This window comes from Acartia tonsa, chromosome 3, assembly GCF_053477335.1.
Source record: "Acartia tonsa isolate MP-2025a chromosome 3, ASM5347733v1, whole genome shotgun sequence".
Lineage (NCBI taxonomy): Eukaryota > Metazoa > Arthropoda > Copepoda > Calanoida > Acartiidae > Acartia > Acartia tonsa.
The window spans coordinates 47,699,094-47,726,439 of record NC_137262.1 but is presented as its reverse complement, the minus strand read 5'-3'; the positions used below and the strand labels follow the sequence as shown (position 1 = coordinate 47,726,439).

General features: G+C 31.3%; 3 protein-coding genes across 3 annotated transcripts in view; all 3 read left to right on the top strand.

The window, feature by feature from the left end:
- Positions 1-635: 635 nt before the first annotated feature.
- Positions 636-8,370, top strand: LOC145314402 (obg-like ATPase 1). The gene is made up of 13 exons (XM_080154288.1): positions 636-872; positions 1,130-1,202; positions 1,645-1,750; positions 1,925-1,985; positions 2,273-2,368; positions 2,707-2,826; positions 3,396-3,563; positions 4,791-4,867; positions 5,292-5,371; positions 6,644-6,747; positions 6,991-7,064; positions 7,429-7,566; positions 8,040-8,370. The coding sequence occupies exons 1-13, from the start codon at positions 822-824 to the stop codon at positions 8,131-8,133; spliced, it is 1,242 nt and encodes a 413-aa protein (XP_080010414.1). The 5' UTR covers positions 636-821; the 3' UTR covers positions 8,134-8,370.
- LOC145314398 (HEAT repeat-containing protein 3) lies at positions 8,322-18,487 on the top strand. The gene is made up of 19 exons (XM_080154284.1): positions 8,322-8,436; positions 8,598-8,687; positions 9,009-9,171; positions 9,550-9,600; positions 10,028-10,116; positions 10,388-10,439; positions 10,599-10,731; positions 11,531-11,589; positions 11,811-11,921; positions 12,122-12,233; positions 12,642-12,728; positions 13,073-13,153; positions 13,412-13,528; positions 13,711-13,769; positions 14,543-14,715; positions 15,334-15,448; positions 16,733-16,826; positions 17,674-17,785; positions 18,039-18,487. Exons 1-19 carry the CDS (start codon positions 8,385-8,387, stop codon positions 18,170-18,172), a joined length of 1,884 nt encoding a protein of 627 aa, XP_080010410.1. The 5' UTR covers positions 8,322-8,384; the 3' UTR covers positions 18,173-18,487.
- The window catches only part of LOC145314400 (ribosome biogenesis protein NOP53), a 19,274-nt gene continuing 10,178 nt past the window's right edge, over positions 18,251-27,346 (top strand). Inside the window, exons 1-7 of the mRNA XM_080154286.1 lie at positions 18,251-18,607; positions 20,260-20,452; positions 22,701-22,769; positions 24,587-24,664; positions 24,920-25,011; positions 25,489-25,606; positions 25,932-26,031. Of these exons, the coding sequence (XP_080010412.1) occupies positions 18,466-18,607; positions 20,260-20,452; positions 22,701-22,769; positions 24,587-24,664; positions 24,920-25,011; positions 25,489-25,606; positions 25,932-26,031 (792 nt within the window). The 5' untranslated portion in view covers positions 18,251-18,465. The remainder of the gene's footprint in view (positions 18,608-20,259; positions 20,453-22,700; positions 22,770-24,586; positions 24,665-24,919; positions 25,012-25,488; positions 25,607-25,931; positions 26,032-27,346) is intronic.

Here is a 27,346-nt window from a genome sequence, read left to right as displayed (position 1 = left end):
ATACCATTAAACTAAGGAAGAAGCCATTCTTTACAGGTTGATTTATTATAATTATATTTTTTTAAATTTTTGTCAGTTTGAGCCAAACAAAGCGTTTGATAGAAATTTCTTATTTTTCTAAGATATTCCAGGTACGGTTATCAAAAAAAAAAAAAAAAAATTTCTTCCCTATTGTTCTATTCAATAGGGAATACAAATATATAGAGCACCTTATCGTTCTACTACTATTTTTAGGCCTTATAACACACACCTTTATGGGATTTACTAGAAAATGACCTCCCTCTTTATCCTGAAAATACTGAGATTTCATTAGTTATACTTCATATTTATTATCACTTCAGTAATATAAGACTTGATTTAGGATGGACCTGTATTAATAATCAATCCAGAAGACAAAAACCTTTTATCCGAAGTTCACAAAAATTATTTTCCTTTCCTGACATTGCTTAGCAGTCAAACGGACAGATCACTTAACTGCAGGCTGGCAGATGTTAACCTGGAACCTGAAAAGGCTGTACTGCTAAAGGATGGAGAAGAAAAATTGATGATCAGCAGTATTGAAGATCTGAAACAAAATTTTAATTAAATTTGCAGTATTCTTCAGGGATACAGGGATAGGTCAATGGAAGTTAAATTAATTTCCGTCCTTTGAAAATCCTAAAAATAATGGCGAAAAGATTGATTTATCTTCTATTCCCCTCTCTTTCTCTCCTTGAGTGTTATTAGTGAGTTGTATAATGTGGAAATTTGTGATTATATCATTGTTAAACTAACAAAGTGACTACTAATATTAAAGTCTTTTTATAATATTTTATAATGCTATGTATTATAAACTATATTTTTCATATATTTCAGCCAAAATGCCACCTAAGGTTTATAAAATACTACCATATCAATCATATGAATGTATTAAAATATTAAGATATGATGCTCCTTTGCAAAGTTTTATTTAAATCTACATAATTTACTGGCTCTATAATTACAGTAGTTTTTAAAGAAAATTGTTTTTGGAAAGAAAGTAAGAGTATTCAATATTTATACTCAAAATTGCAAAGTTTAAATAATTTAACAAAAAATTTACCCCTTTCGTTATTGATTGATTGGTAGCCCAAAAAATGCGCAATGTTAGAAAAAAGGAGAAGAGGAGGAGAAAGTTGTTCTCATTGGTCGTATGGGAACAAATCTCAAGTGCGGCATTGTAGGTAAGTTGCGCTTTTTGGTTAGAACTTAGAAGCAGAACTGCTCCACAATTACACGTATTTTTATGGGTCTGTTTGTTAGTATGTAATGGTATTTGTTATGTATTGTGTAGTGATTATATTGTACCTTAATTTGAAGGGTTATTTTATCACATGATTACGTAAAGTTGGGTTTTGGGTTGTTGCTCTTGTTAAGTCAAAGTATTCTTATTTATAACCAAAGAACTACTCTACACGTATTTGTATGGGTCTGTTTGTTTGTATGTAATGGTATTTGTTATGTGTAGTGATTATATTATACCTTAATTTGAATAAAGGGTTATTTTATCGCACGATTACGTAAAGTTTGGTGTTGGGTTGTTGTCAAATGCTCATATTAAGTCAAAGTATTCTTAATTATAACCAAAGTCTTCATACAAATGAGATAATGCTGTGTTTATTTTAGGTCTGCCCAACGTTGGAAAGTCCACTTTCTTTAATGTGATAACTAAGACCTCTATAGCTGCGGCTGAGAATTTTCCTTTCTGCACCATTGATCCCAATGAGAGCAGGTATTGTACCTAAACATCAATATTAGCTGGTTTAATGTAAATAACTTCGTGCAATTACCCTTTTGTCTAGTAAAAAGTTTTGCTCAAAAAATACCTATTTGAAGAGTTGTTATTTTTTTTTTTGGTTTGCATTTGTTTTAAAAGAAAAATCTGAACAGTTTTTTTAATATTTAGAGTTCCCGTTCCCGATGAGAGATTTGATTTTCTTTGTGAACATCATAAACCCGCAAGCAAGGTAATGATTTAATTTTAGTAGTCCAGCTACTTATTAATTTAATCTTAATTAATTTCATTTAAACTTATCCTTGTTAAAAGCGATTTTTTTCTACATTTAGAATAGTTCCGTCGTTTTCAAACTGCTCTTGCTAGTGATTTAAGCATATCGTTTTCAAACATTATACATAATGAATGTACGTACAATGAATTGTTATTGAAGTGCTGTCACTATATTTATTGATTTTAATTTTCTGAAATATTGTTTGCATTGAATTACCTAGTTATTAAGTTAACTTTTTTATTTAGGTTCCTGCCTTTTTAAATATAACTGATATTGCTGGTCTGGTCAAGGGTGCCAGCGAAGGACAGGGCTTGGGAAATGCTTTCCTTTCTCACATCAAGGTGATTAATATTAATATGTATATTTTGATTAATGATTTTATTGGAGGATCCAATTTCGAGTTCGAAAACCTGACAATGATGTTTAAAGAAAATGATCTTACAAATATTTTAGATCTTAAGATAGAACTTTACCTGAATAAAGTTAGTTACACAACTTCAAGTGCATTAAGCGAGTCAAAGTATCTACTGGATAGATATATAACTAAAAATAATAAGTTTTATCAATAAAGATAAATATCATCAAATATTTTGTTGAGTTCAACGTGCAACTTGTAAAATTGTTCTTGTCAAGACCATGGTAGACTTTAACTTTAAAAAAATATACTTTACTCTTTCAGGCTTGTGATGCCATGTTCCACTTGTGTCGTACCTTCGAGGACCCGGACATTACACACGTGGAGGGAGAGGTCGACCCTGTCAGGGACTTGGATATCATCAATGAAGAATTGAGGTTAAAGGTGAGTCAAGGATACAGGGATAGGAAAAGAGATGGAAGAAAGATTAGTTCATTTGCGTTGTCCTATCTTTTCAAAGAAAAGATTTTTGAAAAATTTTCTCACCAATTACAACCATGTAAAAATCTACCTTTCTTGCTTTAAATTATTATTGATCAGAATAATTTATCTGTCATTGTCTTCTCTTTCATTTTTCCTCCTTCGATTGAAGTGTTTCAAATTACATAGAACTTAAAGTATAAAAAGAAAACTGTGTAATAAGAACAATAACTAAAAATATTCCACCAGAATTAGATACCGACTACTTAATCTCCTTTTTAACGGACGATAGTTGAAAAAATATAGACTTATTTCATAGTTAAATTATAAAACAGGTAGTTTATCAGAGATGGCGATCCGGGACACTTTGCACAAAATTGGATTCTGATCCTGATATTAAATATTTGCGAATTGAACCAAAACAATTGCGGATTCCGAATTAATCCGTGCAAAATATCTAATTTTCACGAATTTCGATTAAATCCGAAACGTATTCGGATTGACATAACTTCTTAAAATTCTATCTTATTTAGGACCAAGAAGGATTCGATAAGGTCTTCGAGGAGGTGGAGAGGAAGTATGTGCGCGGAGGTGAGAAGAAGTTGAAGAATGACTACGACATTCTCTGTAAGATTAAGAAAGTATTAGTGGATGAGAAGAGACATATTAGGTTTGGTGACTGGAATGCAGCTGACATTGAGGTAGGAGATTTTTTATAATAAGTAACTTTTGAAGTAGCGAAATTGTATTTTCTCAATGAGCTATGTATATTGTATGCCTATAAAAAATGCACGTTTTTTAAACTCATAACAAATGAATTTGATGCTTTCTATTCTCAAGGACCTCTTAAACAGTAGTAGTCTCCAAACGAAAATGAGTTTATTTTCGCTGTTTACTTTTTGATCTTAAAAGTTTTATTTTGATATAGAATAGTGGAATTAATTTTCAGTCGTTCTTTGAATATGTATTTGTATTTAATTGTTCCTCTTAAAGTATTGGCTATCAATATAAGTCATCTGTTTTTCAAATTAATGTTAACACTAAATGATAATTTCAAGTCATCCTATTGGGTTGTACGTCGCAGACAGTTTAGCTTAGATATTTGTCAAGGAATATGGACAGACAATAGCCATTTCCGAGATATTGCTTGCTACAGAGCAGACATCTACTTCCCCAGTGAACTAGGCAGTGTTACAAATAGTTGTTTATTGAACAAACCATGAAACATTTACACCTAAAATAATATTAAAATTAATACATAATTTTATATATTGTTTTTAGATCAAAAATAATGATTCAAAAATATTAAGTTTTTTAAAAATCCGAAAACGATAGGTTTCATGATTTCAAATAATGATAAAAAAATATTTCAAAGAATTTAAACTCAAAATTGCATAAATCCATATAAAAACGTAATAGAATTAAATGGCAAACGAATAAAATTATCATAAATGCACATAAGAATAATCGCATACATAATAAGTTTAAAAATAATTGGTCTTTCTTTGAAAATTTAAGGAAAATAAAATTGCATTATTTTATTTAACAAAAAAAATCTTAATATTCAAACATCCAGTTTCCTACGTAAAAGAAAATTACCTAGATTTTGAACACATCAAGCCAGGAAGTATTTGAGGGAAAATACAGCACGGCTAACAACACATTTCATACAAAACATGAGTTTTCATTATCATAACAACAAGCCCGTGCGTATATAAACAAAAGAATGCGCTTTGTTTATGTTTGGTGCGCGTCTCTTGGGAGAGATGCCACGTAAACGAACAGCACAAAAAGTCGTCTTGGTGTGCGTCACATTAGGAATAAAGGGAACCTGGGGTCAAATCCAGGAAGGCAGACATACACCACATAGTTACCAAGACAATATTCTTAAGTCGTAATTGATGCAAACTAATTCTGTTGTTTTTTAGGTGTTGAACAAGCACCTGTTCATTACTGCCAAACCTATGATCTACCTGGTGAACTTGTCAGAAAAAGACTATATTAGGCAAATTTACAATCATAAAATTTAGAATTAAAGCTCTAGAGTTTGCTCAGAAAAGGAAGGACAGGCAAAAGAAAGAGAAGCTGATGTGTTAAAAGAATAGTCAAAAAAATATATCTTTTCCCCTCCTAGTTTTTTTCCAGCAAGGAAGGGGATAAAATTGAAAACTATTTTCAGAACTCATTATTTTATTCATATTATCCCCCCTCGCACATATTCTTTTAATTTTTTTTCACCAAGGAGGGGGAGAAAAATGAAAAAATTGTTTTCAGTTATCTTAATTTTTACATTACCCCCCTCCCCCCTCCTTTAGCAGGGTCAAATTAAATTTGCATAATATACACCCCTGCGAACACCTGAAATGACAGATGACATGAGACACGCTTTGCTTTTGAAAATCCTGATTGTAAATATATTCAACTGTTAGAAAAAAGAATAAGTGGTTACCAAAAATCAAGGAATATGTTGACAAGAACGATCCTGGTGCAATGATTATTCCCTTCTCTGGTAAGAGTTATTAAAAAAGAAACTTTTCTATTACTTTATTTTTAGTAGCGAAGCTACTCTATAATTCACAATGTCCGTCCGTCTGTCCGTCCGTAATTAATGAATTGGGGAAAACGTGATTTTCTCGGCTCCTATAAAAAATAGAGAGCTGAAATTTTTTGACAACATTCCCATCATTAAGGAGCACAATTAACTATTAAACATCAATGGCGGTCGGACTGCTTTTTAGCAGGTTTTAGGCTATTTTTATAATTTTCAAATTTTCCCCATATCTTTGGTGTTTATGGTCCGATTTTCAAAATTTTTTCAGTTAAAGATATCAAAATTAAATTTCCCGTCATTTGAAGAAAACAACAATGGCGGTCAGACTGCCTTTTTGCCGGTTTTTGGCTATTTTTATATTTTTCACATTTTCCCCCATATCTTTGGTGTTTATGGTCCTATTTTCGAAATTTTTTCAGTTAAAGATACCTATCAAAAATAAATTTCCTGTTGTTTGAAGAAAACAACCATGACGGTCTGACTGCCTTTTTGCAGGTTTTTGGCTATTTTTATTTGTTTTACATTTTTCCCCATATCTTTTGTGTTTATGGTTCAATTTTAAAAAAATTTTCAGTTAAAGATATTAAAATTAAATTTCTGGCGTTTTAAGAAAGAACAATGGCGGCCAAACTTCCTTTTAGCAGGTTTTTGGCTATTTTTATATGTTTGACATATTTCTCCATATCTTTGGTATTTTTGGTCCGATTTTAAAACTTTTTTGCATTAACAGTTTCAAAATATTTTTTCCCATTGTTATGTGCATCTAGTATGTAATTTACTCTAACCGTTTTCAACATACAAAATAAAACAAGGTTTTGTGTTTATTTTCTCCAATAAATCTATTCTTGATTTTAATAAATACACTTTAAATCTACTTCTACGTATTCCCCTCCACAATTTTTTGTGCTTCGCTACTTATGGATGTTGTCATCCTTGTTAGTTTTCAAAAGAAAAAAATTTATTTTGAGGGGTCATTTTTTCAAGGGGAGGAAGGGTGAATAACTGCCCCCCTTTTCCAAGGACCTTTTTCGTCTGATGATAGCAAATTTCTTCTGCAACTGTGCTGTTTTAATATTCCCGGCACTATTGATTGACCCAATTGAGAGTCGGCACAAGGTCCTTGGGATGGGGACATACAGTTATTTAACCCTTTCCTCCTCTAATTTACAGAAAACCTTTTATTATCCCACTGAATTAACTTGTTCGTTTTTGTAATGGCCTAAATATTAGGTGCGTTTGAGCAGAAGCTGGCTGAGATGGCTTCTGACGAGGAGAGGAAAGCTTACCAGGAGGAACAAAAGTGTAACTCTAATCTGGATAAGATTATTGTTCAGGTAAAGTTTTGCGGATTTTTATTATTAAGTTGGCAACTTGGTTTTTAATTAAACAAGTTGAAACAAGGGAAACAGCTTGATCTTGGAAAGCCTTTAAACGCAATTTGTATTAATAAGGTACTATAAATAAAGAGTTATTATCAGTTATTGGTATTGGGTTAAAATTAATTTGTCTAGAAAAGCTACAAGTTAATGAATGATAAGACTACAACTTGCTGTTTATTTATAATATTTTATATTTAGGGTTACAAAGCTCTGGGACTCCAATACTTCTTTACCGCTGGTGCTGATGAGGTCAAAGCTTGGACTATTCAAAAGTAAGTTCATAATGTTGGGAATATGTAAATTTTCACTGATAAAGCATGCTCACATGAGATCTTTTACGATTATATTTTGATTCCACTCCATTGCATCCGCCCCCCCTTTCCACTCTCTCTCTCTCTCTCTCTTATTATTTGTATTATCTATTTTTCTTTTCTCTTTAATTTTCTCTATTTCCCTCCCTTCACTTTTCTTTAATAACTTTCTTGTTTTGGAGAAAAACATTAGAAAAAAAACAAAAACTTAAGTTCAATAGTAACTTATCATTCATCTAATTTAGTAGCACTACCTATCTCTTCCCCAAAACTCAAATATTCTTAAATATTTTTGCTGTTTCATTTCAAACAAATCTGTTATCAGGGGAACCAAGGCACCCCAGGCCGCTGGACGTATTCATACTGATTTTGAGAAGGGCTTCATTATGGCCGAGACCATGAAGTTTGCCGACTTCAAGGAGGCCGGCAGTGAGTCCGCCTGCAAAGCTAACGGCAAATACAGGTACAAATTCAATGTTTTTATTTGACAAGATATTTGACAAATGTCAGTAAAATATTATCAATTATGTCAAAATCGGCGGTTGCAACCAACCTAGAGCCTATCGAGAACTTGACCCCCCCTCCCCCCAATCGCAGAAAAAAAACTAACCAATCCCTCATTTTCAAGTTATTTCAAAGTTTAAAGGGAAAGGGGTTTTATATGCTCGACAAGGCATTTTTTATGTAAAGCGACAAAAAAAAAATTAATGATTTTCCAGAATTGCTGGTGTAGGAAAATTATTTTGTTAATCTTTTAGAGTTAAGGCCAAACAAAAAATTATTTTATCTCAATTATGATAATTAGTAATTGGGGCTTAAGTTATTATCCTCATTCTTTTTCATTTTGTTTTTATACCTAATAATGAAGGAAATTTTCTAGAAGATTATAGAATCCTTTATAAAAAACTTCATGATATTTGAAAATTTATTATTAAGGCAACAAGGCAAGAATTATACCGTGGAGGATGGAGACATTATTTTCTTCAAGTTTAACGCTGGTGCCGGTCTTACTGCTAAGAAGAAGATGTAGAACCTGGATCCGAACCTGCAACCTCCTTGAATGTGGCTCCTTGATTGTGTGTGTACATCTTAAACTATGTTAAGATGTCACATTGGCTCAAAAATAATGAAATAATAATGAAGTCCAGTAAGAATAACATCTAAACAAAAAGAAATGCCTGTTTTATTTTATCTTTTTTGTTACTGCCTCTTTTTTATTTTTTTACTGGCTCTTGTTGAATAAAATGCCATTGTTTCAGAATAAAAATATTAATTTTTGAAATGGGGAAGGCAAGGAAGACAAAGTCCAAGACTGGAAGGACGGATCCTGTAGGTAGGGATATATTCTTAATGAAGGAGAATTTTTTTTTCAAAATAAATATTATTTCATATAAAATTAAACAGATCATAAACAAATAAAAATTTTACTTAGGTATATTATAATATTATGCCTGTCTTGGATATTTTAGCAAACAGACTTACTTGATTCTTTAGGATTAAATGGAGCGAATGGACATGACGAAAACACAGAAGTAAGATCAGAAGAAAAGATCATAAGCAATATTATGGAGCAGCTTCAATCAAGTAAGCATTTTAATATTTAACAGTTTTTCAAAATCAACCCATCTGGCCATTGTTTAGAGCTTGTTTGAAAGCATCAACCTTTTTTGAGATATCCAAGATAAAAGAGTTTACACATTCAATAGGATAAATATAAGCGCAATCCTTAGGTTTTGTGAGTCTCTTATTTGCAGATATGCTTTTAAAGTTTAAGGGTTTCGTGACTTGTTGATATATTATCCATTTGTTGTTAGTTTGACTTTATTAAGGCCTTTGATACGTAGTCAAATTTAAGTTCTTCTTGGTTATCTAAACAAGAGAGCATTACTTATATGCGATGTTTAGGCAACCCTGAGGACAAAATCTGTGGGTGTCAGAGCCTTGGTAACCTGTCCAGCCTGGAGATTATCAACAAGCTGATCATCAATAAGAGGCTGATCAGGGCAGTTGCCCCCTTGGTCGTGGAGAAGGAGGAGATGGTTCAACTATCTGCTCTTGGAGCATTAAGGTAAACATTTTTTGAATGAAGGACTTTAAATAATAAATGACTACTGATTTGCAGCTCTAAGAAGCTAGTTACCTGCGAAGGTAAAAAAACAATATAAAAAACCAATATGAAATATTTTTGGCAGCTGGGGAAACAAAATGAATCTTTTTTAGAATATACACCCCTCCTTTACTGTAAATTTACAAAGGGAGAGGTAGGTATTAAAAATAGTTTTTTACTATTTTTGCAATTACTTTGTATTTTAAATGAAAGTTTTATCTACATAATTTTCATAGGACAATTTGAGAAAATCCCAATCATTTTCAAAGTAAAGATAAAGAAAAAGCTAGATAAATTCATGTAAATGATATAAGGGGTTCTAATAATGTATATTTTTAGAAATATTTCCTCAATAAATCCAGACACAGCAGAAGAAATGGTTAACCAGGAATTTATTCATATTTAAATTAGAAAAAAAACATATTAAAGAATAAATTTAATATGTATTTGCTACCCAAAATAGATTCCTCTAATGTTTGAATACTTTTTATAATGGCCTCTCAGCCTGTTAGACCATAGTAAATGATTAGGGGGAGGAGTTTATTAACTTGAACTATCTTATGTCATAGACGTCCATGTTAGGGGGAAAAGGAGTGTTTACCTCCCACTAACTTTGAAACCCCTCATTTACCCCCTCATTAGATTACCCCCTTGAAAATCTTTGTAAAACCTAATTTTATTCCGCTCAAAATAAGAAGCTTGGTTTTTCTGTATCCTGTATTGTTTACTTACTACCTGATGCCATTTTAATCTACATTTTACAAGTTATTGGTTTTAAAGAAATAAAAAAATGTGAAAATGATAAATTAATTCAGGATATTATGACACCAGTAGAAACCTTCTTTTCAAACTATAGAAGTAAACATATTGAAGATTTAAAAGATAATGACTTTGAAGTTTTAAATGGTAAGTAGTATTTTCTTTTTCATTTTTATTCATTGTTTCAGTATTTCTTTTGGTTTGAGTAGGTAGTAAGGTTTTTTTTGTCTGTAACTTATAATAACCACTGACCTGATTGAATTTTTCATGATTATTAGGTAGTCAATTAAATTTTGTTGTTGGAAGTATTGAAATATATTTTGGTTAATTTTTAGCCCACCCTACCCCTTTGAATACAAAGATGGTAGGGTCGCAGCCGCTAGTTTTATATAGATAAATTATAATTTGAAATGTTTAGAGGGTTTGAATTTACTTTGGCATTTGGTGGAGGCTAGTCCAACAGCTTCAAAGTAAGTATTTTTATTTATTTCTTAATTAAGATAAAAGATTTTAACTTCATAAATTACCCAAATAGAGATTTGATAAACACATTTTATAAGTTTGATTTAATTATTTTTTTCTGAATGAATAATATGATTAAACCAAACAAATAATATTTATTTGTTTAGTTTATTTAAACAATCTGGAATTCTTGAATATTGTTTGTCCTTGTTGGGTGAGACCACCATCCCGGAATTAGCCGCTTCTATTCTAAATCTTTTGTCTTCGGCAACAGATCAAAATAAAGATGTTTCTGAAAAAGTAAGTTTTCTGTATTTTAATTTGAACAGTTTAAAAAATACCCAGGGAGGTAGGGAACATTGGACTGAAAATTATTATGGTGCCTTAGTTTTTATTCATTGAATATATTGAATCTTGATGGTTGGTTCCGAACTAGTAGTGTCAAAACATTTTAACCAAGTTTTAATTCTTTTTATTGTCTCATTCCATAATATTCCTGGAAATATTGCTAAAAATAAAAACGGTTGAGTCCAATAAAAGCAAATCTTGTGATTTTTAAAAGCGAAGCTTTTCTATAATTAGGGTCGGTCCGTCCGTCCGTAACGGATAGCTTTTTTCGTTAATTTAGGCATGTTAGAATTGTCCTATCGATTTGAAATTTTGCATGGTGATTCCTTTAGTAGTTAGGTACGATTTAGATAGCGTAGCAACTCTATAATCATCATCAAAATGTCCGTACGTCCATTTTAAACATGTCGATTTTTTACTTTTTTAACAACAAATTTTTATGTGATCTAATCATCCGATTGATCTGAATTTTGGTATATTGATTCCTGGGACAACAAAGTATAATGTTATAAACGAAGCAATCAAGTCCTAAAAATGTAAGTATGTCCATAAACATTGTCCTGTATCAAGCAGTTTTTTAACAAATTTACTTAGAATTTTACTTTGACTCTTATACATTTTTATATTCTGATTATTCAGTTCTGACACTATAAAAGTATTAATGTCCGTTTGTCCTACCGTTTCAGTGCTTCGCTTTTATGGATGTTGTCATCCTTGTATTTTTAAAATCTATGTGAACTATTTTTTCTAGATTTTATCACACCAAGGAGTTTTGGAAAGATATTTAGTCCACCCAAATCAACAGTTAAGGTAAAAACATTTCTTAAAAATATACTATGGTAGCTGGGCTCCCTACATTAGCTTGCTACTTTGTTGGGCGTATTCCAATAGAACAATATTTGTTTGGAATTCATAGCTAAGAAAAAGATAAAATACCTTCTGAATATTATATGAAAAAATCTCTTTTCGAACGTCCACTAAGTTCTCTGAAATGGCTTTTCGTAGATTTTTATACAATTTATTATTTTTAGAATATCCTCTGTGCTACTTTTCACAACAATTTTGGAAGAAAAAGTTTTGGAATCCAACATGTGTCCCAAAGTTTTTGAAATTCTTGCTGAAAGCATTAAACAAGATACAAGGTATTTTTTTCATTCTATAATATATATAGTAAACAATGGTTATCAATCGCTTAAAAAAATTCAACATCCTAAGACATGAAGATATATTTAGATTTTAGCAATCATTTTCAATTCATTTTGTCTCATAATTCATTTAATTCACAATATAATTTTTAATCGTGTGATACACTTTCTTGCTGAGATTTTAATCAATTTTATAGGAAATTAGTTTGTGAAGTTTCATCAGCTGTACCGGAAAGTGATGAAACACAAATGGAAATGGAAATTGAGGGACAAAGAAATGAGGATTCAAATGATATTAAACAATTTAAGGTAGGCAGTTTCTAAGTTGGTATTTTATTATTCAACTAGTGGCTACGCCCCTAGAGGCCTCTAGGGGCCTTTGAAAGAAGGGAATCGGTTGAGGTTAGTCGAACCAATCATTTTTAATTATAATTTTACAAATTAAAAGTAAAATTAGAATTGAAGGTGCGATTTCTTTTTTGATGTTGGAGATTCCCTCAAAATAGATTAAAACCTATAATAAGCATAATCTAAAAGAGACATATATCGGTCGAGCAGTAAGCGAGGTCATAAGCTGTTTTATATAAGGATCATTCTGAATTGGTTAACAAATAAATGTCAATATACGAATTATTGCAAAATTATCATTCTAATGTAAATTTTATTTTACATCCCAATTATACAGGCATCTAGTAAATATATTTGTTTTTGATTAAGGAATGTTTAAATAATCTGCGTGATCAGCAAACAGCCATTGAAATTCTTGCAAATCTTTGTTCCGGCGGAGAAGACGAAAATGAACAGGTTTTCATTAAAATCATTATATATCTAGTATAATTGAAAAGAATCATTTATTTTTTACAGAGGGGTTAATTTTTTTCGCTCAATTTCCGTAAAGTTGTGCGTATCCTTTTAGTCAAATGCCATTATTTGGTGAAAATATTCGTAATTATTTGCATTTAATATATATATATAATTTGGTCATAATTAAGAACAATTTAATTAAATAAGAGCATTTGACTAGAAGGTTACACCCAACTTTACGGAAAATACGCGAACATATATGACCCCCTTTACATGTATAGGGAATTATTTCTACAACGTATGATGACACTTCCATAAAAAAACTTGAACATTTTTGTATACAGTGGGAGGATGAAGATGAGGAGGAGAGTGATAATGGTGAAGATGATGTTGACGCAGTGGAAGGCAAGACTGAGGATCTTCAGGTACGTACAGTACTTTAATAAAGGGTGGTGTAAGGGGGTAAAGAGAGGTAAAAGATGGGCGGAGGGCATAAAAGAGATGGAAAATGAAATTTGGAAGATGAGGGTCATAATGAGGATATGTTGTACAGGTACGTACAGTACTTCAATTAAATAATGTAGATAATGAAAATAAAATTATAAAAAATTATATGTATTAAACAGGAATAGTCTATTTAATAATATTCTATTTTTCCCTTTTCAATCATTATATAATTCAAGGTTGTAAATCCCGTGTTTGTGGAAGCAGTGATGTCCCTACAGTTGATTCAGGCACTCTTGGATAAGGCAAACTCACTGCCTGAAAATGTCCAACAGATCCTCCAAGATTCTGCAAAGGTTTGTGCATTTTTTTCCTTAATTAAAATGTTTAAAAAAAACAGGGCTTAGATAATGATTTTTTGCCTTTTTTAATGACACTATTTAAAAGATTTTAATGTTTATCCTATGTATTATTAGGTTTTCCTTTTTCTATCCTAACTCAAGAGAATATTTTGTTTAATTTTTAATGTTTATTTTAGGGAAAAGAGTTATTTAAAAGTCACACAAACTTAAGAATAAGAAGCTTTTTATGTCTAAGGTAATATATTAAATGATCTTTAATGATGGTAAAATTTCTCTAGTACTTTTGCAAAATGTATTAATCCTTATACTAATCTATAATACAAAGTAGAACGATGTCTGTCCGTCTGTCTGTCCCTTAAGATCTCGGTAACCACTGAACCGATCGGATTCTACTCTTCAGGGTATCTACCTATTGGTCCTGTGGTGGTTTTAAGCTATTTTCTTGGGGGGTGGGACACCCCCAACCCCCCCAAAAACAAAAAAAATCCCCCCCATTTTTTTTTTTTTTTTTTTTTTTTTTTTTACAAATTTTACGAATTTTACGAATTTTACGAAATTTACGAATTTTACGAATTTTGCGAATTTAATCGCAAAATGTTTTCCTGCTGGGTAGGTGCGAAAATTTGTGATCCGTTCTGCTGGGTAAGTAATAGAAGATGTAATTATACCTCTTGGGGCAAAGCCCCTAGAGGCTAGGGGCGAAGCCACTAGTACTTAAATAAAGTAACGTGATTTTTTTCTGTTTGTGTGTTTGTATCGAAGGGTCTCGCTAACCACTGAACCGTTCATTGCAGGTCATTGAAAGATTTATTACTATTCTGGGGTAAGGTACTTCGACCCTTCCAAGAGAAATCGCCACTAAAAAAAAGATGATCTCTCGAGAGAGAAAATTTTTTTATTTGCTTTTTCTTTTTAAAACTAAAATTCAAAGTGTGGGGGATCGACTTCCGCCTCCCCCTCCCACCTTTAAGTACCCTTAGCAAAAATACTATTTGTGTCATTTTTTAGTAATATGTTGACTGTGCTGAGCGTGGATGATTTTGGGGGTGCAGCCGCTCTATTTTCAACCTGGAACAGTTTGGGAACCATTCTGGTCCAGGAGAAGAATGATATCCAGCTTCTGGACGCTGCCAGCTCCTGTATGAGATCTGTTACAAATAAGATTTGCACAGATAAAGAGGGTGAGTTCAATTTAAGGTTGCATGCACTTATAGATTTATTATTACTTGGATCTTAAAACATATATTCATGTTATCTAATAAAGTGAACCTTGTAGCAGGCTAAATGAATATTTCACCAATCCTTCCCTTTTCCCCATCTTCTCCCCTCCTACTGGATGAATGACTTGGCCAATAAATAATAGGGGAAATAGCTAGCTAAATGAATGACATTTTTTCTTCTGTCATAATATTATCCACGTATATTCTACAGACTACACTTGATTCATCCATATGGACTAGTGAATTGTAATTAAGATATATATTACTGCACTAACTTGATAGAAATAGAGGATCTAGATTCCTTCTCAGTAAAAGGGCCAATACGAAAACATTACAGTAAGAACCCGGACACATCATTGGTTGGAAAGTGAAAAAATTTTATTGTGTCTGTTTTACCATCTTGGCTTAGAAATCTATTTGATAGAGAATGGGAATATGACAAAAAAAGTCTAATACAGAATTTCAACTGGTGTTCTCTTTAAAAACTGACAAACTAAAGTTTATTATTTTTAAAATAGAGTTGTTTTTTTGTCAATTTACGTTTTTATAAGAATATTAAAGGTTTTTGTTTTTATTTAGGTAAAAATGTAATGAATATTACCCAGAAAGAATTGGAGGCTATTGTAGAAGTGGGTCAATCTACCCAAACTTCAGAGATTAGAATGAACATTGTCAATATCATTGGAGATATAAGGTTGGTCACTTTTTAGTTGCACATCTATTTAATATATCTAAGGATTTTACATGATAAAAGAACATATAGTTTAGTCCTATGTAATTTAAAAACATTTATTTCCATTTTAGAAATGTTTGATGTTGATAGTTTTAATTCCATGCGGACCAAGGGGTCTATTATACAGTATGACCCTCGAAATAGTATTTTTTAGCATCTGCAGCCCTTATTTCTCAAAGAATTATTAAAAAATGTATATGTCCTTGTTCTCTATAGATTTCCACATAAGTAGATATAATAATATTTTTTTTACCTCCATTAACACCGGAGATTTTTAGAGCTAAAGTTTTGAAAAAGGGACTGAGGAAAAAGTAACTGTTAACATGAAACGACTTTTTTTTAGCAAAATTAAGGTAGAAGTCCTTTTATTTTTGTTACTAGCAGAAACTTTATACAAAAATGAAATAAAAAATTTAGGCTTTGAGTAAAAAGCATTTTTTTACACATATTTTTTGAGTCTTTTTAGTTTAATGATATTTTAAAAAACCAAATAAATCTTTATGAAAATAGCAGCAGAATTGTTTTTGTTTCATAATTTTATCTTTAATAACAAAAAAGTTATAAAGAAAATAAAATTAGAACATAATGATTTTTTAGTCTAAAAAACTTAATTAACCCCCTATTAAATGATTGAGATGTCAGAAAAGGGGGCGGAGCAACTGTCATAATTAATCTTTTTCATAAATATGGGTAAATAAATAACCTAAAATTTGCAAATAATCAATTCATTCAGTAGTATTTTTTGCCATATAAAATTGATATTTTTTGGTGGAATAAAAAAGAAATAATTAGTTAACTTGTTTTTCTTTGTGTATAATTATTCAGTTGCCATAAAAACATAATATAACCATCCAAAAATTATGAGAAACAAAAAAATTCGTTTTCTCAGTCACTTTTTCAAAACTTTAGCTCTAAAAATCTCCGGAGTTAATGGAGGTAAAATTAAATTTTTTATATCTACTTATGTGGAAATCTATTGAGAACAAGGACATATACATTTTTTTTAATAATTTATTGAGAAATAAGGGCTGCAGATGCTAAAAAATACTTTTTCGAGGGTCATACTGTATATCATGTAAGTTTCTGGAATCTTGTGTCTGCAAACAATCTTTTTGAAATTTTAAGTCAGTCTCACTGGATTCAAGCATCATTAAAATATATTGTTTTAAGTTTTTCTTTGAATTTTTGAGTCATTTTCAGTTGTGAGGGAAGAAGTTGTAGAAGTTAATTATTTTTGTTTTTTAGTATTCTTCTGTCCAAGACCTTGGGTACAGGAAGCCAAGAGGGAGCTGAAGTTTTTAAGATTCTTGTTTCTTGGCTTGTTGATGGAGGTTGCAAGGTAGATTTTTTACTCCAAGCTACCTAGTCGAGCACAGAAACTACACCCTCCCCATAATTTGAAATAAAGGGGTAGTTGCACGAAATGCATTTGAACTCAATTTAGTGAACCGCATATTTTTCAATGGTTACTGGGTTAAACTGCATTTATATGAAAGATTTTCAATTTTCTACCACGTAGTTTTTAAAATACCAAGACTTAAAAATCTTTTTAAATTGCATATATTACAAAAAGACAATTTTCAAGTCGTGATATTTTAAAAACTACGTGGTAAAAAATTGAAATTCTTTCAAATATATGCCATATAAATGTAGTTTAACCCATTAACTAGGAAAAAAATATGCAGTTCACTTAATAAAGTTCAAATGCATTTCGTGCACCTACCCCTTTAAAATAAATGGGGGGGGGGCGGGGCGGGTATTATATGAAATAAGAGTTTTGTTTATATGTTTTACATGAGGTCTGGTAAGGTTAGGTTTTATTAAGAACTTGGGGGATAGTCTCTACTATCCTTCCCACCCTGAATATTCAATTTAATTTAAAATGTGGTTGGGGGGTAGAGCGAAGAGAGGGTTCAGTGCTCGATGAGCAAAGCTGAAGACAAATTGATCCAAAAAATCTGATATACTCATATTGGATGTTAAGCGAAAAAGAAAATCTAGAATAATTTCTTCTAAATATAATAACTTCCTTTATTTGGTATATTATGCATGGTTTCTCAGTCATAAATATCGAGGTGATTGAATACCTCCTTGATGCAATAATAATCAAAGCTTAATTTCTATCAGTTTTGCAAAATGACTTTTAAGACAAAGGTCTTTCAATTAAATATCCATTAATTTTGCAGGATGCCGATCTCAGAGTGGTAACAGAATCTCTTGATAAACTCTTTGATGCCTTCAGTGAAGATTATACAGACAATGTTTTCTTTAGTCTCAATCTGCTACCGAAATTCAAGGAATTAATTTTTATGATTTTAAAGAATTTTGATACCTACATAAAATAGAAATGTAAAAAAAATATTTACTAATGCTTATTTTTTATTGATCTATTTTGATCTAAATTTTACTAAAATTCACATTATTAGAAGCCTACATATCAGAGGATTCGTTTTAACTTTTTTATTGAAATGGTGAGATATGCTTTAGTTGCAAGATATTTTTCTCAAATCTTTACTGTTTTTTATTCATAAATAATATTCATTGGTGCAGGCAATCGAGAACAGTTTCAAGATAAAGCTGAAGATGCAGAAGTCGGAGTTGAGCGATGACAGCCTCGCCATCATCAGCAATGTCAAGCTCAATCTCAGGAGGTTCATCAAGTACAAGGAGAAAAGATGCAAATAAGGAGATATCGTCAAGTTTCAAATTGCATTCTTATAAAATGCGAATGTTATAATGTTAACCTAAATCTAAAAAATCAAGGGATGTATTGAAATGACTCTTTTTCTTTTATATATATGTTCCTCTTTATGCTTTAGCTAAATCTTTGTCTTTCCTGCAATTCAAAATTTACGACCCTGTTATTGCAAGATATTTATGTGAAAGATTAATTTATCATCCATTAATCTATCCCTGCATTAAAATATTAAAAGTGTCCTAACAATCTGTGATACAACTTGTTATTTTTTTTACTGTTTATGAAACCTATTTTTTTCCAGACCCACACAATGGCACAGAAACCTGTTGTTATGGGTCCGCCCAAGATTACCCGGGCCTCCAAGAAAAATAAGAAAAGCTGGAGAGTCAACATCGATGTCACCGAGGTTGAGGAGGGACTAGGTACAATAATTTCATTTCCAGTGTGGCTTCCAAACCGATTAATATCCGCTGGATTAGAAACAGTTTTCCGTCATATTGAAAAATCATGTATAGCATCGAATAACAGATAATTTTCTACGACTCATAAATAAAAATCATAGAACTAATACCAGTTTGGCTAGCCTGAGCCTTCAACCCCAAACGAAAAAGGTTTAAGTCTTACAATTTTCCTTTTTAATATCCGCGGAAAGGTGTCTGTAATACGTTGCGATTCTGGGATGCCAATCAGATTAGTCAGCCAATTCAGAATTCTTATCCGAAATCCTTATAGATCCTTCCTTATTTTAAAAAAAATTGTGAGCGAAAAATATGTTTCTTCTACAATCTACATTTCATGCTGGGACTTAAAACCCTTCATAGAGAAAATAATAAAAGAGAGAAATCAAGGTATTTGGAGGAATAAAATAGGCAGTGGGCCTAGAGGCCTATATTGAGCAATTGCCGCGCTAAATTTTTAGTGTTATTCCACCACTTTTCAAAATGGGAATATTTTAAAATTAAATGTAATTTCCAGACAATTAAAGTTGCCGTTTGAAGCATACATCTGATTTTTATAGGATGATATAGAAATATTTAGAAATATTACCAATTCTGATAAAACCTGATAAAAGAATATAAAATTATCATTATTAATTTCTCTTAACTTTGCTACTGACTTTAATTATTACACACATTATTAGTTTATAAGATTCATATTGCAGTCTATCTAACTTTTATTACTTAATAAATAAACGTTTTTACAAATTTATATAAGAACTTGATTGTAAATCATAATAATCAGTTTTTCAGTGCCATCTAGCTTTGAATGTAGAACTAGAATATCAAAGAGTTCATCTAATTTTATTTTGTCTGTATTTTTCTTGTTTTGGATTTTCGTCACTAAAGGGCCAAACCCTGAGGGCTAAATAACATCACTTGAAAATGTTAAAAATATTGTAAAAACGAGTATTATCCTAGAAAAAACGTAGATAGCATTACAGATTATTCACTAATTTTTATTACACAGTTTTGAAATATTTTATTTAATATTTATCCTTAGTTTTCAAGTAAGAATTTGAAGTAGACAACTAGCGATCCTGGTGGCTTACAGCTGAACTATTAATTTTGTTATTAGTAAACATTTAAAAGTTTTATCATGTTAATTAGATTTAAATATTACATTTAAGCTAATTTAAAAAAAAATAAATTTTTGATCATAAAAGGTAAATCCTCCAATTTTTAAACTAGGCGTAACAAACTTTTCTACCAGACCAAAGCCGTCCCTGGCTGTTCGTTATTTAAGATCCTAAATCAAATTATATTTTAAATATTTTCTTAAATTTTTTTTAAAAACCTAATAAGTTATAGAATAATGATAATAATAAGAAAAAAAATTTTTTTGTATTTTTTTTTCTATATATAGAATAGGTTATGATTACGATGCAAAAAGCCGTGGGCGGTTTACATAAATAGCAGACGAATTATTTTAGTAGGGGGGAAGTAGTATTTTACAATGAAAAAGGGGTGAGTATTCATCCTCTTATCCTTTTTCCTTATGAAACCCTTACATGAAGTTTTGTTCATCTTTCGTCCTTTCTTTTTCTAGTTTTCTACAACCAAAATATTTGTTTTAGAGGAGGAAAGATTTAATGAGAGAATTGGCGGAGGCCATGAAAAGAAAAAAGATGAAGATCTCTTTATGCTTGACAGTGCGGGGGCTGAAAAAGAAAATGAGGAGAAAGAAAGACTAAAAAAGATGAAAGAAGAGGAGAAAAAAGCTCCAGTGTATAGCAAAAATCTGAGCAAACTAAAAGCTAAAAATTTCAAGTATGTTATTTTAATATCATTTTAAATGGGACTATGTAGGAAAGAGAGCAGGTGAAGTTAAGCAACTTTCAGCAGTGCAGTGGTTTAAGAAAGAGGAGTATGCACGAACAAGAGCAAGTGATTCTAAGCACCGTCCAGCAGTGATTCTAAATGTTTTTTTGTGAATATACCTAATAGGTATATCAATGGTTTTAAAAAAATATGTTTTTAAATGAAAAATAACCTTGAAATGTTAGGGATTTTTGACTATACATTAGGGTGGGTCGATTTTGGAATTTCACATTAGTAGACATTAGCAAGGGTTACTGGGCCAATACAAAACCCTGTAAAACTTGAAAGAGGTTTTTTAATCCAAAAACAACGGGCGCGCGGGGGGTATAAAATGTGCCTGCTCCTTATAAAACTAAAAATTGAAATTCCTTCAAACACAGGCATGTTGCATATCAAAATGACCGCATTGAAATGCTGATAACAGATCTGAAAATCGTTTTGAAAAATATTGATTCAGTCTGAAATGATTTTCAAATAACCTACTAAAATGAACAATTTTGACTAAATCAGCTGTTTTTAGGTACTTAATGAGATCTTATTCGAACTAGGAGCAATATTTTTCAAAACGGTTTTCAGATTTGTAAACAGCATTTCAATGCGGTCATTTTGATATGCAACATGCCTGTGTTTGAAGGAATTTTAATTTTTGTTTTTATAAGGGGGTGGTTACTATTTATACCCCCCGCGCGCCGGCAGCCATAAGAGCCAAGTCACTTTTGAAACTTGAATGGGGCTTATTTACTAAGTATATTTGCAATAACTTTTATTTAATTAAATCTTCCAATTTTTAACATGTACAAAACGGCCTGCTTAATTGTTTCAAGATCCATGTCAGATCTACATAGGAAATAAATGTCTATAATCGAGCTCAAGTTTTCCAAGGAATATATGTTTAAAACTCATAGTGCTCCAATAATCCATAATTAACTCTCATTGCCCAGAACGATAAGACCCATTATTTTACTTTATTGAAAATAAATTCATTTTTTTCATTTCATGTTGCTATTTACATTATACTGAAGTATTTAATTTCTAATCATAAAAAAGAAAATTTAAATTTATAATATAATAAATTTAAGAAAACTCTGTTTTAAAAGAATTCGATAGTGGCGACACTTTGTGTGTTCAAATATTAAACTAAAATTGTAATGATATTAACCCTTTGGCGATGGTAATGTAAAACAAATATGATTTAAAAAATCTTTTTTAAAATCATTTAAATTATTAAACATTTACTTTCTTTTAGATAGTAATGCCGGATGAGGAAAATAGATTTATTGAGAAATAGATATGCATATAGAAAACTAGCCAATTGGGAGATAGTTATATCGAGCCAACTCTAGTCATACATATATATGACTTCCACAACTTATGATAACAGTAAAATCTAAAAAAAGGGTGAAATGGGCCCACCCTACTATACATCATCAAATGTTTTGTTGAGTTCAATTGCTGTGACACTAAAGTCAACTTTTTCAATGTAAAATGTTAATTTAGAAAAAAGGATGGTAACCTGTAATATTGTAAATAGTTTTATTAGTGTACTTTTGTAATTTACAGCATTTTTTTTGGTGTTTTATTTTATTTGAACCTTGAAGTTTTATTTATAGGGAACCATTGTGAAACTTATATTTTAAAATTGATTTACCGATGTTAAACATACTTCTAGTATATTCACAAAAAAAACATAAAATCACCGTTGGAAAATTCTTAGAATCACTTGCTCTCGTTCGTGAATACTCCTCTTTATTATATTTTTGGTTTTTGTCATATAGGGCTAAATGAATGAAAAAAGTAATCATGGTAAAATGGCTGAAAAATGTAATTATAAAAACAGTTTGATTAAATTACATGCTCTCGTTGGTACATAGTTCACTTAAAAATTTTCTTCAGTTATGAAGTTTGCTATAGTAGAAGAAGGCGAATTAAACGACAAAAACTCAAAAAAATTGCACATTTCATCGTTTCAACTAGTATCAACAATCATTAAATAAAAATAGTTAAGCCTTAATAATTCTAAGAGAGCGTAATGAAACATGAATCATCGAAAAACACTGAATTTACGCGCTTTTTCTTCAACTTTGCGCCATTATTGCATTTATTTAGAAATTTTTTCTTAACATAAATAAATTTGCTTTAGCATTCATTGAATCATTATAGCTGTAATAATTTTAAATAATATTTTAATTATTTTTAGATGTTTTGCTTTGTTGGATGGTCTACCCGGTGCTGAGGATCCAATTCCTAATAGAAAAAAACAACCAATGTAGGCATTTTCACTAATATTTCAAGTATTTACTGTTTTAAGACCTTTTGTTATATTGAGTTCATTCGGGCCAGGTAGTTTCACGAAATGGACTAGGAACTGGGGCAAAACTTTTTTTGTTATATATTATTTATTTAGTTAAAATATTAATGTAATATTCGTGTAATTTATTCTTGCTATCATTTTTCTGGTACGGTAACGTTTACAACCTCAAATTAGACATTTTATGGAGGGGAAGTTTTTTGTTATTTTAGCCATCTACATTGTTTCACTTGACGAAAGTAAATGATAATCTAAGGTGGATTCTTAAAAAAAGTTTGCCCCACTATTCGCTTAGTGAGGCAAAATTGTTATCGCGTAAACACACACCTGTGATGTGAAGCTTATTGCCTAGCAATGTTGATGGGCTAGGTAGACAGAGACCTCTGGCTGGAGGCCTTGTTGTTTTAGTCCAGTTGCCAGGTACAAACTTCACAGATGAAATAAATGTTGTAGTCTGACTTTAAGCGCCCAAATTACTCCATGGCATACATCCCTATCTGAATGGATAAAAAGAACTGGAGCCCTGTACACGTGTAACATAAAACTTTGTGTACAAAAACATTGCTATTAGCTTTAATCACAAATCACAATAATTGAGTACAAGGTTTTATGGTACAGGCTAACAGAGGCCCAAGTGATTAGTTTAAATTCATAATTAATTAAAAATGTCCTTCTTATTATGATTTAGAAATGGGATGCCTTATTATTATACTTTATGGATAAAATCATAAGATTGATAAAATGGATTAAAATTAATTAAAATCACTAAAATGTCTTTAAGATAATCTCGATAAAATAATATATAATAGGTTGGATGTTTTGGCTTTGATTTTCTTAATTGTAAATACTCATTAAATCTTTATGCTGCAGTGAAGTGGATCCAAGCATCCTAAGATAATAATGCAAGTTAGAATCTTGGATTATTACGTCGTGATAAATCCACAAAAATCACATTAAAAATCTACAAAAAATAAACAAAATCATAGAATGGTTATGAACATAAGCTTTTATATAATTTTTGTAGATTTTTATGTGATTTTGGAGAATTTTTCACGATAACAATTTTGCCCCACTAAGTGATTAGTGGGGCAAATTTTTTTTTGAAGAATCCACCTCTGGTGTAAGTTCCAAGTAATAAAATCCAGTACCAAATAATACACATGTTCAGAGAAAGTGTACCCCCCCCTCCCCCCCCCCCCAAAAAAAAAACAACAGACATATAATTTTATTATGAATATTATTATTGAATATTTTATTGTTGATAATTAAAAGCGAAGCTTTTCTATAATTAGGGTCCGTCCGTAACGGATAGCTTTTCCCGTTAATTTAGGCACGTCAGAATTGTCTTATCGACTTCTAATTTTGCATGGTGATCCCTGTAGTAAGGTACAAATGTAGAAAGCGTAGCAACTCTATAATCGTTACTAGAATGTCCGTACGTCCATTTTCAACATGTTGATTTTTTCACTTTTTTAACAACAAATTTTTATATGATCTAATTATCCGATTAATCTAATTATTGGTATAATGATTCCTGGGAAAACAAAGTACAATATTATAAGCGAAGCAACTCTATATTCAAGTCCTAAAAATGTAAGTATGTCCTTAAACATTACCCCGCATCAAGCAATTTTTCAACAAATTTACTTAAAATGCTCCGACTCTTATACATTTATATTCTGGTTATTCAGTTCTGGCACTATATAAGTGTTAATGTCCGTTTGTCCTACCGTTTCAGTGCTTCGCTTTTATGGATGTTGGCATCCTCGTTTTAGATCAAAAGTAGTTGTGAAGGCGCTGGAGGAGAAGGATAAGAAGATTGTATCACAGATTGATAAAATCCGAAAAAGCAGGTAATCCTTATAATAAAGTAATAGGACCTCTGTGTGTACAGAAGGATATCGCTAACCGCTGAACCGATATGGTTCTTCTTTACAGTATAGCTTCTCATTGATCCACCACCCTCCTAAGAAAAATCGACCATACAAAAAAAACATTTTAAACTTATTAAACATTTTAAAGTGGGGATACTTACCAAAATAATTTTTTTTTGCAAAATTTTTTTTAGTTAGGTACTATTGGTAAGGTACTTATTAAATATATTACAGGCAAAGAGCAATGGATGAGAAAAAGAAGAGAGAAAATATTGATGAAGAATATTTGAGAACAAAGTTCGCCCATGATCTCTGGGACGATGAAGGTAAATTTAAACAATTTTTGGTGGGAGGGGAGGGGGTATTTTTGGTTATTATTAGAAGCAAGAAAAACTTCTGGGAGGTAATTGCTTTTTGTAACAAAAAATACTTTTTTTTTTTTGGGGGGGGGGGAGGAGTTTTAAGTCCTCACGAGTCACCAGCCACATTAATTTTTTGTCATTGTTAAGAAGGGGGAGGCGGGGGTTGGCATAAATTTCTATGAGCCACATCTCCAAGTGATGGGGGAGGGATGGTTTGCTCCTCCTTGTGTCCTTTACTGGGCCAAGTTAAAGCTTCAATAAAAATTGTGAAACGATCGGTCTAGTATTTACGAGATCTTAGCTGATTTACAGACAAAAGTACATCCTGTTGCTTTCTGAATTAGGATTTAATAGCTGGATGACAATCGGTTATTCACACAAATTGCCAGCTTGTTATTGCTGCGCTTCATGTTGATTTTTGACATTCTGTTTGTGTTTAAGATCCCGATGTGAATAAGAAAGAGGTTGATAAACTACTTCTGAGTAGTCAGTGGATCAAACACAACACCAGAGTACACATTGATACTATGACTAGCAACAAACACGTGCCGAAAGTCAAGTAAGTTTATTTGACTACAACCCGCGACTATGGCATAAAACGCCGTACACCACGCTGATCGTGCGTCGGATTGGTAGTGGATTCGAATCTTGGGCTACCACTGCGTCACAACTAAAGGGTCTAAGAAATGTAATTCCAGGTGACATGATATGAGTGATATGGGGGCAATGCCTTTGCCTTAAATTTGTGTATTTCATTTCCACTGTTAGATTTTTAAGACAATGAATTGTTCAAACATAGAATTATTTGTCAGTAACTGCCAGAGCACTAATACTAATTCGTCAATTTTGATCACTTTTGTACATAACAAATTGTGTTTTTTAAGTATGCAGAAGAATAAGACTCTTGTCCCTGCAGTTGAGTTGCCCCACGCTGGTCAGTCTTATAATCCTTCAGTAGAAGAACATCAAGAAATTCTTTGGAAGGTAGGTGGTCAACAATTTGAATTGTATCATTTGTTTCATAAATCAGGTTATCGAAGATAGATGAATAATCATATTGATACATTGATTTACAGCTTTTTAGAGTATGTAGGGGTGTATATTCTGCACAAGATTTTTTTTCCCCTGCTACAAAAATTTTTATTTTTTTCCCCCTAGTTTTTTCTCACCAAGAAGGGGGGAAAATGGAAAAATTCTTAAAGAACTCTATATTTTATTTATTTTATCCCTCCTACCACACACAGCTAGCTTAAGCCAGGTACAGGTTTACCTGAGCACGCCAAAGAAACTGACTAGCAGGGGTGTTCTAGGAAGGTATTGTGAGTTCATAACCACTCTTACTTAAATCGTAGCTGTAGCTTCCCTACTATGATTTTTTTCAAAATACATTTTCTTGGCTGCTGGGTTTCAATTTTTCTTTCTACTATAATTATGAAATGAATTGTTTGTTTCAGTGAGCTAGTTTACAAAGTTTAAAGAGCAAATCTATATGTTAACTGGATATTTTAGTCATATAATCCAATCTATCAATGAAAAATAATAAAAAAAATTCATATTCTTTTACTAATTATAAATTTTAAAGTAGATACTTTTAAGTTTATATAATCTACAATTAGGCTAATAAACCATCCTTATCTTGAATTTAATTGACGAAAGCAATGATAAAAGCCTGGTGAATCTGTATTGATTGTCCCAGAATATTTCTGAGACAATTCTGAAACACCTAGAATATTTTTCATTTCTCTACTGCAAATTATATCTTCAAAGATAGATGAGATTATTTTAAACTTATCATCTAAACTATAATATGAAACAAGTAAACTGAAAAAATCCTTACACTAACAGGCAAATATGGCATGGTATGTGTCCATTGTGACAAAAAAAATAATGAGAGTAGGTGATACTGAAATAGTTTACATGGTATGTCTAATTCTCAAAAAACGCGCGGTTAGAGCTATACTACACAACAAGAACAAACTTCTTAGTAGAAATTATATTTTGCTTTATTCAAGCCTTCTCAATTTTAATCATTTGAGAGCTTCTGAGCTTCTGTATATTTAATGAATGTGAACTATAGCATTAACAACCCTGTGTTTCCAACTGGCACATGCAGTACTTGTTGAAATATCTTAAGTACTGCCAAAAAATACTGGTAATTTAACTGAATTACTTGCTAGCCTAATAATAAAGATCTTATTCTGCAAAGAAGTACCTGTTCAGATGATAAAACGGAGCAGAAATGCAATTGTAATATTTGTTTGACTGTAAGATTCCAAAGATAGAAAAATGCAGGTCTGTA